The sequence below is a fragment of the Empidonax traillii genome, unplaced genomic scaffold, assembly GCF_003031625.1.
Source record: "Empidonax traillii isolate 1590-97213 ecotype Southwest subspecies unplaced genomic scaffold, ASM303162v1 scaffold563:size410408, whole genome shotgun sequence".
Lineage (NCBI taxonomy): Eukaryota > Metazoa > Chordata > Aves > Passeriformes > Tyrannidae > Empidonax > Empidonax traillii.
In genome coordinates, this window is record NW_020955756.1 from 65,498 (window position 1) to 78,445 (window position 12,948).

Here is a 12,948-nt window from a genome sequence, read left to right on the forward strand (position 1 = left end):
CAGTTGATGCAACCTCTTTGGATTTCAGTAAAGCTTTCAATACTGTCTCCCACAGTATCTTTCTGGACAAAATGTATCCTTCTGACACAGCTGGATAAACACATCTTGTGGTGGGTGAGCAATTGGCTCATGGGTCAAGTACAGAGGATAATAGTGACGAGGGTGACATCAGACTGGTGACCTGTCAGTGGTGGGGTTCCACAGGGCTCCATCTTGGGCCCTGTGCTCTTCAACATCTTCATAAAGATCTTGGATTCAGGACTGGAAGGGATACTAAGCAAGTTTGCAGATGATACATAACTCAGAGGAGCTGTTTACTCCCTGGAAAGCAGAGAAGTCCTGCAGAGAGATTTTGACAAATTGAAATTCTGGGCAATCACCAACTAGAGGAAGTTCAACAAGGAAAAGTGCTGGAGTCTGCACCTGGGATGGGGCTACCCTGGGTGTTTGTACAGACTGGGGAGTGAGATGCTGGAAAGCAGTGCCATGGAAAAGGACCTTGGAAGTTCCTGGTCGATGGCAAGTTGAATATGAGTCAGCAGTGTCCTGACAGCCAGGAGGGTCAACCATGTCCTGGGGGGCATCAGGCAAAACATCACCAGCCAGTTGAGGGAGGGGATTGTCCTGCTCTGCTCAGCACTGGTGTGGCCTCACCTTGAATATTGTGGGCAGTTTTGGGCACCACAATGTAAGAAAGATATTAAGCTATTGGAAAGTGTCTAAAGGAGGGCAATGAAGATGGTGAAGGGACTTGAGGGGAAGCCATGTGAGGAGCAGCTGAGGTCACTTGGTGCATTCAGCCTGGAGAAGAGGAGACTGATTGGAGATCGCATTGCAGTCTACAACTTCCTCCTGAGAGGAAGAGGAGGGGCAGGCACTGATCTCTTCTCTGTAGTTACCAGTGAGAGGACCCAAGAGAATGGCCTAAAGTTGTGTCAGGGGAGGTTTAGGTTGGATATTAGAAGAAGGTTCTTCACACTTGCCAAGAGGTTGGTTGGGCACTGGAACAGGCTCCCAGGGAAGCGGTCACAGCACCAAGTCTGACAGAGTTCAAGAGGTGTTTGGACAATACTCTCAGGCACATGGTGTGAGTCTTAGGGATGGTCCTGTGTGGGGCCAGGAGTTGGACTCAATGACCCTTATGAGTCCCTTCCAACTCAGCAAATTCTGTGATTCTGTAAACAACAGAGGGAACCTTTGAAAATAGGTTGAGGAAACTGGTTAAGAAAACACTTTACGGCAGAGTTACACATTTGGGAGGTACCTTTTTGTCTTGTTCCTGGAAATCTGTGCCTGGGAATGCCATGGAACAGACCCTCGTAGAAGCTATGCTAAGGCATATGGAGTACAAGCAGGTGATTTGAGATATCCAGCAAGGCTTCACCAAGGGCATGGTCTGCTTGACCAACCTAATGGCCTTCTATGGTGGAGTGACTACAGCAGTGGACAAGGGAAGAGCTATGGGTAAAGTCTATCTGGACTTCTGTAAGGCCTTTGACATGGTTCCCCACAACATCTTTCTCTCTAGACTGGAGACGTGGGTTTGGTGGACTGTTCCGTGGATAAGGAATCGGTTGGATGGTTACATCCAGAGGGTAGTGGTCAACAGCTACATATTCAGGTGGAGATTGGTGACAGGTGGGGTCTATATTGGGACCAGTTATATTTAATGTCTTCGTGAATGTCATAAACAATGGGATTGAGTGCACTATCAGCAAGTTTACAGAGAACACGAAGCTCAGTGCTGTGGTTGACAGACCTGAGGGGCAAGATACCATCCAGAGAGACATGGACAAGCTTAAGAAAGTGCAAATCCTATGGGAACCTCGTGAGTTTCAACAAAGCCAAGTCCAGAGTCCTAAATTTAAGTCAGGGAAGTATGGAGGATGAAAGGATTGAGAGCAGCCCTGCCAAGAAGGCTTTGGAGTTGTTAGTGGATAAGAGGCTGGACATGAGCTGTCAGCGTGCAGCTGAAACCCAGAAGGCCAGCTGTATCCCAGGCTGCATCAAAAAAAAAAAAAAAAAAAAACATGGCCAGCAATGTGAGGGAGATGATTCTCCCCCTCTAGTCTGTTCTTGTGAGACCTCACCTGGAGAACTGTATCCAGCTTTGTGGTCCTCAGCACAGAAAATACATGGATCTGTTGGAATGGGTCCACAAAAATTATCAGACAGATGAACACCTCTTCCCTGAAGAAAGGCTGAGAAATATGGGGTTGTTCAGCCTGGAGAAGAGAAGGCTCCAGGGAGGCCTTACTGTAGTTTTTCAATACTTAAAGGGGGCTTATAAGAAAGATGGGGACAAACTTTTTAGCAGGGCCTGTTGCGATTGGACAAGGTTTTAAACTAAAAGAGGACAAATTCAGACTAGATAAAAGGAAGACATTTTTTAATATGTGCATGGTGAAACTCTGAATCAGGTTGCCTAGAGAGATGGTAGGTGCCCCATTCCTGAAAACAATCAAGATCAGATTGGATGGGGCTCTGAGCAACCTGATCTAGTTGAAGATGTCCCTGCTCAATGCCGGAGAGTTGGACTAGATGACCTTTAAAGGTCCCTTCCAAAACAAATTATTCTATGAGAGATGCTGTATGCCTGTTAACAAGAGGCACTGGCATGCATTGCAATTGATCCACTCCTTGGTAAAGTTCCCAAGAGTAGGAGTACCAGCTGCTGCACATGATACTCCAGCCACTATGTGTTTATGTAGAGAAAGAGGTGGAATTCACACTGAAATGTTTTATCCTGAAAGACAACAGGAAGTAGAGTATTTGCTTTTTAGCCTTAAAGGCCTCTGCCTTTAAGAGGAGAGTCTCTTCATTGATTTCAGAGATCTCAAGACCAGTTTTTTTATCACACAAAAACGTTAAAATTGACTGAAAAATACCGTCGCTGACAATAGACATGGTAAAGTTGTTAAATTGCTGTAAAACTAGAGATAAAATATTATTAATGGAGACTTAAACTAATTATTGAGTTTATTAAAGTGTTCATATATTGTTAAGACTTATTTTTCAATAATAGTGAAAATACCCTTACTAATTCCTCAAGCCAATTCATGCAGTCCTATTTGGAACATTGTCCAAGCTGTTACTGAACGCATCTTGGAATAACAGCCTCCACTGCCATAAGCAATGGCATTTTTCATGGTAACCAAATTCCCTTTTCTGCATGCCAACCTTCCAGGCTTCCGAACAGCACTTCTGCACTCAGGATTTATTGCTGCACACAGAAATCAAAATGTGCAGGACAAGTGGGATTTACTTGAAATAATGGAAGAGTGGTGTGTATCTCCAGAATGGGATTATCATTCTATGAATGATAAGTATTTATTGAGGAAGTGTTGTAACAAAAAAGTTGTATTTTCCTTGTACTGACCAGCAGATCACTGGGGACCTGTGGTATACCTGTCATTAAGTGGCTTAAAAATCCATTACAGTAAAGCAGCAGCTTATATACATGCTGCCAGAGAAGTGTACCAGGAGAGAGCAACACCAGTTTGTCTCTTGAGCTAGCTGGCTTCTTTTATCACAACAAAGCCATTTATTAGAGAAATTATCCATAATAATGTCTAAATGGTATACAGAAGAGTGAGGAAATGCCTTGCATAATTTTACTCATGAAACTTGACTCTCTCTCCTCTTTTCCTAAAGAAAGTTACCGTGAAAGTAGTCCAAAAAACACTGGATTCCTCAAAGCACTCTTCCCAAGGAAAGTGGGGGGTGCTCAGTAAGAGCAACTGTTCAGCCTCAGAAAAGGTCCATCCTCCCTGGCAGCAGCACAGTGAGGAGCTCCTCCTTGCCTTATGCCTGTTCCTGCTGGAGCCAGTCTCACTGTGGGGAAATGGCGGCCAAGGAAGGAGGCAATTAGCCTGCTGAATTCCTGCAAGATTTGCAGCAGCAAGGAAGAGGGAAGGTCCCCATCCCTCTGCTCTGCCCCTACGCCCCTGTGGCTCCTGGAAGGGCTTCAGCTGGGTCCTGCTCTTGCCTAGGTTGGAATCTGCAGGCAGCATCTATCTCCTCTTCAGTGGGGCTGTCCCCAGGGGCTGCAAAGAAGTCAATCAATGTCAGTGTGTAGCATGCAGCTAATTAGCTCTCAAGAAACAAATTAACTTATCATTTAGGAAAGAACATAATAATATCAAAAAGGCAAAGTTGTTTCTGAGAGAATCAATGTCATTTAAAAGGATGTAATAAAATCTATATGAAGTAGGATATAAAATGTGGGGCCCTACAATCCAAACTATTCCTAAACAGAGAAAAAAATAATGTAATCTATTTGTAAATAGCTCCAGATCATAGTGTTTTGGCTTCCAACAATCTTGTAATGAGGTTTATGATTGAGTTCTTTTAATAAAAACAGTCTAGATACTGAGATACTGAGTATAGGCAAGCATCTTAACTTTTGATGGAAAATTTACTTTGTGGTTTTGGAGGAGAGCTCAAAGAGAAACCTATTAATGCTCAAAGGAACAAAAAGCAAATCAAAGGAACCTCAGAAGCTTGAAATCCAACACAACTCAAAGCCAATCTGTACTTCATAGCTATGTTATTATTGTTTGAAGAACTTTAAATGGAGAAGTCAGAATAGTATTACCTTCAGAGGAAATGCCATGTGCCACAGTTAGTCTAAGGGAATACAGTTTATGACACCTAGTGGACAAGAGGAAAATTTCTTACCCTGCACTATATTCTTCCTAATCATATTCTAATCCCTACCCCCACTATTTTTTTTAATGTTTTGCCTACCTATTGTGATAAATTTTATGTTAAAATCACATTAATCCTGTGAATGCTGTGTGCCTGAGGCGAGTGCATGGAACAGAAGACAGCTGCTTCCTTTCCCACTGCAAATTATTTGAAATCTGATTTACCCTGAACAAATTGTGTCAGGCTGTAAATCCATCGCAGAGCCCCATGATATTAGCAGAATAGCAGTGCCTGTGGCCAATCTGCATATCTAGTAGATATTTTTGCTCTATGTTCTTTAAAGTAATACTGGATTTGACTAACCCCCAAGTCAAAGTGCATTAATGTCAAATCACTCAAGCATGTAATGGCTGGCTGAGTCTGTCCTGGCAAGCTCTGATACTACAGTAGCTCTCAGCAGCTGCTCCTGACACAACCAATTATCACTGGCATTAATAACCATGCCTGCACACTTGAAACAGCTCTCAACTTTCCCACTTGAAACAGTCTGATAGCTGAGAACCTTGTCTGTTTGGAAACTGCACTTATCTGTAACCATCCCCACCTTCCCTTCCTCCACAAAACCACTGTTTGTTATAACTGTGCTGGCTCCCTAGACTCTGGAAATCTGGGTCCCCTTGGAGCATGCCAAGGTGAGTAGTTGAAGTCTGGGTCTTGAGTCGTTAGCAGGCATAATGATTAGAAATTAACACCGAGGACACCAGCTTCCTGCTTTTCATTTCCTGCTGTGCATCACTCCACTATAGCAGGGATACTCTAAAGTGCTGTGTCTCCAGGACTACCGTCCCCACTGGCTCACTTCCCCATATCTCATTAGCTGAGTGGACCCATTAGCTCTGGACCCCATTTTCGGCTCTTAGATTGCAGTTGCAGGAGAGATGGATTTGATTTCTCTTTAGGATCCACCCACTAAGCTCCATGAATGTGGCTCGTATGCTTCAGATAAAGGTGTGGATCAGCCATTGCCAAATGCCACAGGGATAATCATTTCACTGTGCTGCCCGACTCTCCCTTTGCTTAGCAAGACTTATCCTGGGGAGAGCAGCGGCAGTGTGGTTCTCTGCCTTCACCAACAGTGTGGTCCCTTTGTACCTTAGGACTGAAGGAGGAGTTTCTAAAGGTGCCACCGTTGGTGTTCTCCTGGATCTGAACAAGCACAACCTAACCTTTTACATAAATGGGCAGCAGCAAGGGCCTCCGGCATTTGAAAACATCGAGGGTGTATTCATGCCTGCGCTGAGCCTCAATCGAAATGTCCAGGTAAGTCTTCTGCAGTACAGTCCCAAGTACCCTTTTCACCTAAAGAAGAGTGTATGCTGACAGCACATCAGCTGCTGGAGCTGATAACACCATCTGTAGGTAGTCAGTATAGATAAGGGCTCTTTCCTTCTCAAACTTGCATTAGGCTACTACTACATTTTGGACTGCATTTGACCTTCTGCCTTGCCTGACCAATGTGAAGAGTAATGCTATAAAGCCAAGTGAAAGTATCCGTACACTACTCTACTAATTCCTGTTCTTATTTTCCTGCAACACTCTGCTTGGAAAGTAGCACCACTAAGGTTTCCTCCATCAGTTTGACTAAAAAAAACATGTGTATCCTAATTCCTCTTAGATCTTATCTTTGGAGATAATTAACATTGACAAAGCACTGAAATAGGACCAGCAGAGCAGTAAGGAGAGCAAAGGCAACACAGGTCAGAGAATTAGTGCAGAGAAGAACCAGTCTGCACATCATTCTTGCTCTCTGTTCATGAGAGGTTTTCCTCTTGGAGGAACGATCTATAAATATAATGCATTTTTACTTCAAGACCACCGCATATGGCTAGAAATGGGGCGTAGTATAACGGAAAACCTATGGAAACATCCAGGAGCCTGAAGACTGAAGGAGGTCAGCTTAGGTCAGGCAAGACCAATGCAGCCAGGGTGGAACAATCATCATTTAAAGCACTCAAACTGAAATCAGAAACCTCACGTGATGACCTTGTTAGTACATAAACTTTCAGCATTTGCTACTGGTGGCATCCAAATCTTTCAAGAAACTTTCTCAGCTTAATTTAATTTGATGCACCAATGACAGGGTGCATCCTGCGATGCAGGATGACATCCACCTTGCGTCTAGCAAGCAGCACTGCTGGAGACCTACAACTGTTGGCTAGATTTGGGAAAAGATACAGACACCTTGGCTTCTACGTCCCAAAGTGTTCAGGAGGGAAGGGAGAAGAAGACTTGTTTATTTCAGGGGCTCGATATCATCTGCATTAAATATTCTTGATTTAAACTTGGCCCTGAAATCCCACAGCCCTTCCCTTGTCATTTATCTGCACTTTGCTTTCATGAATGCTCTCTGCTGAGGATGTCCCACTTTGAATCTACATTCTTCTTATTTCTTCTTTGTGCAGGTGACTCTGCACACAGGACTGGAGGTGCCACAATGTGTAAAACAGACCAAGCTGCCCAACAACTAATGAAGCCCCTGCCTGACACTGTGTTGGACTCTCTAACCTTTCTCAGTGTGTTTTGGCACTTTTCAGTAAGTCAGTAAAAAAGCATTCTTTTCCTTGACTTAAAACACTGTGTGGCATGTTGCTCACTGAATAATCAGCTGGTTACAGCTAGACCACTCCCTTTCTTAATTAAACAGCCATAGCAAGCACATCCGCTGAACTGGCACTCAACTGAAGATGTGTACCTTGAACATATCTACAATGCATTGCACACATGTGTATACTTGTGCACACGCACGCAAACACACGAAACAAAAATGTTAAATGAGTGTATTTTCTCTCTCATGGCTGGATTTGTGCTCAAATATTAGTGATGCCGGAAAAAAAATGGTAAGACTGAGGGACAATGGATGTTGGAGCAATTTACCAGTAGGTGAACTGGATTCCCTTGCCACCTGAAGTCCTTAAATCAAGAAAGCATATGTTTTGACAGCTGAAGTGGAGGCTGTATGCTCAAGAATTCCTGGTTGTCAATTATATTCAGGGGCTCAAACAACCATTAATTATTCCTTCTGGCTCTAGACTGCAGTAAGCTATGGGACAATGTCCCTCTAGAAGTCTGTGGCAGAACTTACCTCATTATCTGCAATAAGATTGGTTTCCAAACACTGCCATGAAATAGTTGCGCTCATTTTAGCTAACACCATGATACATGCAGAAATCAGATGCAAAAAGTAGAGAGAAAAACATCCTTGATAACATTTTAGTCTTTGTTATTTAGGCGTGATTGCGGAAACTATCACATCCAGCAGGCTTGATTGTGGTTATCAGCACAACTCTTGAAAAACAATGCAGGGGAGATTCCTTTCAGCTGAGTTGATAAGACATTTATTTACATATGGCACATACAAAGTCTCCCATGTTGAGAAATGCTGCTTTCCAGCCTTGATCCTGATAAGCCCTAGGCAGCTGTAGTTCCAATGTAGCTTTGAGATCAGAAGCCTTAATTTTCTATTAGATTACTGTGAGCTAATTAATGTCTTGATCCTAATAAAGTACTTGAGAGAGATTCATGGCATTAATGCAAAACCTCTCCCTAAGAATTTTTCTGGATTGGGACATAAAACTTTTGCAAGACTTACCTGTGCCTGGCATCTCCCATGAAAACAAGCAGCCATTTAAGGTGCTGCCCATGACAGCTGGAGTTTGTGACAACTGGAGACAGTGAACTTTTCCCACAGACATGGCACTGTCACCTGCCTGCAGTTGTCAGAAAATACACTGATTTGCCTGCGTGCTTCTTTTCTTCTAAACCCAGTTAACTTATGCAAGTGTGTGTGTGTATAATGGCAATGCATGAGGGCAAGAGGCAGCAGACTGGATGAGCTCATGATATACTGGACTCTGTCACTGTATCCTATGTAAGTGTGGTGCTATCAAACAAGAGAAACATAAACTCTTAAATCCCATCAATGTTCTATTTCCTTTTTTTAAATCCTGCTGCTTATACAAATTTTCCTCTTCGAGCATACATATACGCACACACACACTGTTATCAGGCATGTAATTATTAAACCTGAAAACAAATATTCTAGCCAAAATCCAGCTTACTGCCTTGCATTAAAGCACAGCCACAGGACAAACGGCCCAGGCCTGCCCTCGGGCAGCCTGCCAGGCCCCAGGCATCCTGCTGCAAGTCCACTTCTGGTCCCTGTCTGGAGCACATCACTCAGGTAGTGCTGAGCGATGGCAAGGCTTCCCTGTGGCAGAGCACAGGGTCATCCCACTTCATAGCCATTGTGGGGAGGGAAAGGTAGCCCAGAACAGAACAGTCCTGGGCTATTGCACGGACAAGAAATAGTCTGCTATCCTGTTGCCTGTAACCAACCAAGCACCCTGTAGCCCACCTCTCCTGCAGAACAGCAGGGCACCTTCAGCAATGTCAAGACTGAAATAGGAAAACCAGCTATGGAAAAGAATAACATATGCTTTTAAGTGAGAAAGCAACGGTACTTTCTTCAAAGTCTGGAATGGATTGTATTAGTTAACTTGTAGTGAATGGAATAACTGTGCTATGCCGGTCTTGGTTTTATAAAGAATATCAGAGACCAACTGTGTTATAATCTTCGGTTTCATTCAATACCATATGAACTCATGCAAGATTTTCTAATTAGCAGGTCTGTTTTAACCTACCTCAGCTAGAACACTACCAGACCCCGAACTTCCTCTTGAGTGTGCTCTTCTATGAACGTAACAGTTGTAATCATAGTGTTGGCTTTGAGTATTGCCAGTCAGAGTAGTGTATGGGAATATTGTACATAAATTGCACATAGTTTTTTATATTGGGAAACATCCTGTGATAATTTGAATATGGAAGGCACTCCATCTTCACTTGTATTAAAAACAAGAGGGCATTGTTTGTTTTGGGACAGAACCTTTGTCTTTACTCCCAGCTTCTGTAAAGGAAACTCACATGAATTTACATCTTTCCAATCTTCAACCACTGCTAGATGTTTAAAGTTAATTCTGAATGGGTTTTAGAAGTGTTTGCAGTACTCGGTTTTGGTTTTCATAGTTGCTTTGGTATCGGTTCCTGGTGTATTATACCTTGGGGAGAACATACTGAGTGACACGTTATTAATTTCTAATGAAAATACGGACAATAGGTAGGATGTGCTTCAGAGAAGTAGAGAAGCTCTTTTTTTACCCTCTATGCATTTGAACATTGTCAAAGTAGGGAATAGATTAGCTACCATTATAGTCTCCTTTTAAGCTAGCAGAAATGCAAATAAAAGAAATACAGTTACAATAGGCTACCTGCATTAGTAAGACTAATTTACCTTAGGCCAAAAACTAAACAAAGTGTTTGTGTGTGTTGGTTGTGTACATATACACCTCACCTTTGGCGAGGCCCATAGCAATAAACCAATTACCCTCACAGAGTTTTGTTACTTCAGCTGGGTACATTTTCAGAGTTTGATTAAGAGAAATAATGCTTAAGTAGTTAAAATTACTCTAAGAAACTAATTATTCCACACATGGATATTTATGCAGAGCATCTGGATGGCAGTGGTCATTTGATAATAGGCAGAAAAGAATTTTCCCTTGGCAGAACAGCATCAGCTGGGGAGAAGTAGGACACTCCCATTGCTCTGCTCAGGCTAGAGTTAGTTTCTTTCTCTGCAGGTAACTTCCCCAAGGTCCATCTCATTATAAACCCAGCAAGTTTGCAGGTTCTTCACCTACAGTATCTCTTATGCCAGTTTTTGTTTCCTCCAAATCCTTTCTTTAGGAGGAGTCAGCTTTTAGTCCTTGCAGAAACTTGAAATGTGGTCCTTGCAGAAACTGTGTTGCTGACTGTCCAGGGAGAACCCAGAGGGCTGAAGGGCAGCATAGATTTCCAAGGAGACCAGTTGGGATGCTCTTGCACCCTTTTCATTCCTCAGAGTATTTCTGCGTCTCTCTGGGACTCCAAGCTCTTCCAGCACCTAGACATTACACAAAGCTGCCTGTCATGGGACACTTTGGCTGCCAGAGGCCAGGCTGCTACTTACAAGCAGGAGAGCAAAGCCTTTTGCACTGGGATGAATCCCATCAACTATAGTACAGAGCCCACACAAGGTAGCTGTAAATTGACCTAATTTTAAAAAAAACCTACCAAAACACAAACAAGCCCTCCCCTAATAAATATAACAAAGCTTAATTTCTGCATACACAAATTTGGAAGCTCTGAACAGCTGCAAAGTAAATAGAGCAGGCAAACTCTCTGTCCTGCAGAGCAACAAAGGACTCTCAGTTTTCACCTACCCCTGTGAACCCCAACCTTAGCCTTTGTGAGCTTGCTTCCTGGCTCTTTCCTCTGCAAATTTCCATCAACTTCAGTGGGAACAAACAGAAGTAGTGTGCCATCAGGCGCACTGTAAGACTTCCCAAGGCATGCAATGCTACAAAATTTCTACTCCACCTTCTTTTCCCTCATCAATTTAAAAATGAGCTCACAAGAAGTTCTCTCACTAAGACGTAATGTCAGTATAAGCACAGACCTAGCTGACAATCCCTTGCTCCTTCTGCTGTGGAAAGGTATGTGCTATAAATAAATTTGTATGTCAGTGAGGACAGTAGCATACTGTGATGCATCATGAATTTGGAAAGCAATTTGGCTTTTAAAAACATAGAATAAGATAGGCAGACAGCACTGTCACCTCCTATATTTGCCTATGCACTTGAGATACATAAAAGAAAATATATTGGACTGAACAAAATAAATAAAATAAGCATGAGCTTACATATATCAGAGTTTAAGAGGAAAAGTATTAAATGTAATTTATTATATGCATAATGTTCCATCATGTTGTAAATAATGCCATAATAGTGTAATGTTGTAGTTTGTTCTTGGCTGGTGATAGAGTTCTGTGATAGTGCTGTGCAAGTTGGGTTTTGGCTTTTTTTTTTTTTCCCCTCAAAGTATAGTTAGCAAAGGTAGCAGAGAGCACCTAATACTCTGGTTTCCAAGTTGTTCTAGAGCAAGAAGAAATGTGAGATGCAGCTTTTTTTTCTTTCTTTCTTACATGATAACATTTCTTAAACAAGGTAAGAGAGACAAAATCAAGGCTCAGCTGCCACTACCAGTATATGAAAAACACCACGTTTGCAACTGCCAACAAGAGGTAGTGCATTCCTGGACCACAATTCAAATTACCCACTCCTGTGAGAAGAGATGTAAAAAAATCAACCTGGTGACAGCAGCTTTCTAGTGCCACCTAGTACGTCCTTTGCTCACAAACAGAAAGATGAGTTAGGAGAGTTGTTAGACCTTATCTCAGGCCTTACCAGCTTTGCAGCATTCTGCTTAAATAGCAAAGTCAAGAGTTCAACTTTGAACCAGGGAAGATAATATGAAAACACCAGGCATCTTGGCTAGATCAACTTTGTAAGGGAGATTACAGTTTCAGATCAACCATGTAGCAAATGTAAAGGGCACTTGTCACTGAAAATTACCAGGCAAAGATGGAGTCTTTTTTTTGTTCTTGTTTTTTAATAAAAAAGTGAGCTGCTTCTAGTTTTTACTGACAACATTTCTGGTGGTTCCTCTGCCCAGCTCTACTGAATGCCGCACACACACAGCCAGGTGGAGCAGCAGCCTGAAGCACAAATTCCCTATAAATCAGAATGCACTTGGTCTTCTGAGGTGCAGGAGCCCATATACAAACCTCAGAGACTGGATGTGAAGTGCTCCTGCATCTTTGCACAATACAGGAGACAGACCTATGTTCCACTGACAGAGACACTCAGCAGCATTTTCCCCTTCTGTTAAATGACCTTTTTGTTACATTTGTTATTGCAAACAGTTCCACGCAGAATTAATTACAAAATTATTTTTTAAGCTAATTGGAAGGTTTCTAACTGATTCTTATGAAGCAGTAGGTAGAAATATTCCTGGATCCTGATTGCATTCCACCATCCTCCACCTCCCTTAAATGTTGTCAATAAAAACACTAACCTTTCTAGGTAGCATGGTGAGAAGATATTATGTGATGAATATTAAAAATAAATGCATGAGGTAAACCTGCTGTTATTTCTGATTGTCATATGAAGCATGAATAACACTAATTTAAATGTTGGCAACCAAAAAAGCGCAAAGGAATAAGATAATGGTGTTCACTTCTGGTTAAATGAAAGACAAGAAGTTGTTTCTATGTTTTCTTCTTAACTACAACACTTTTTTGTCTTTACTGTCATTTCCCATAGCTTATATTAATTTGGAGCTGGTGAAATATACATCTCTGCTTTA

At 42.3% G+C, this 12,948-nt stretch overlaps 1 protein-coding gene across 3 annotated transcripts in view; it reads left to right on the forward strand.

The window, feature by feature from the left end:
• The window catches only part of TRIM67 (tripartite motif containing 67), a 44,528-nt gene extending 32,475 nt beyond the window's left edge, over nucleotides 1-12,053 (forward strand). For all 3 annotated transcript variants that reach the window (XM_027897846.1, XM_027897845.1, XM_027897847.1), the window contains exons 9-10: nucleotides 5,808-5,970; nucleotides 7,113-12,053. In XM_027897846.1, the coding sequence (XP_027753647.1) occupies nucleotides 5,808-5,970; nucleotides 7,113-7,178 (229 nt within the window). In that variant the 3' untranslated portion in view covers nucleotides 7,179-12,053. The remainder of the gene's footprint in view (nucleotides 1-5,807; nucleotides 5,971-7,112) is intronic.
• Nucleotides 12,054-12,948: the final 895 nt, after the last annotated feature.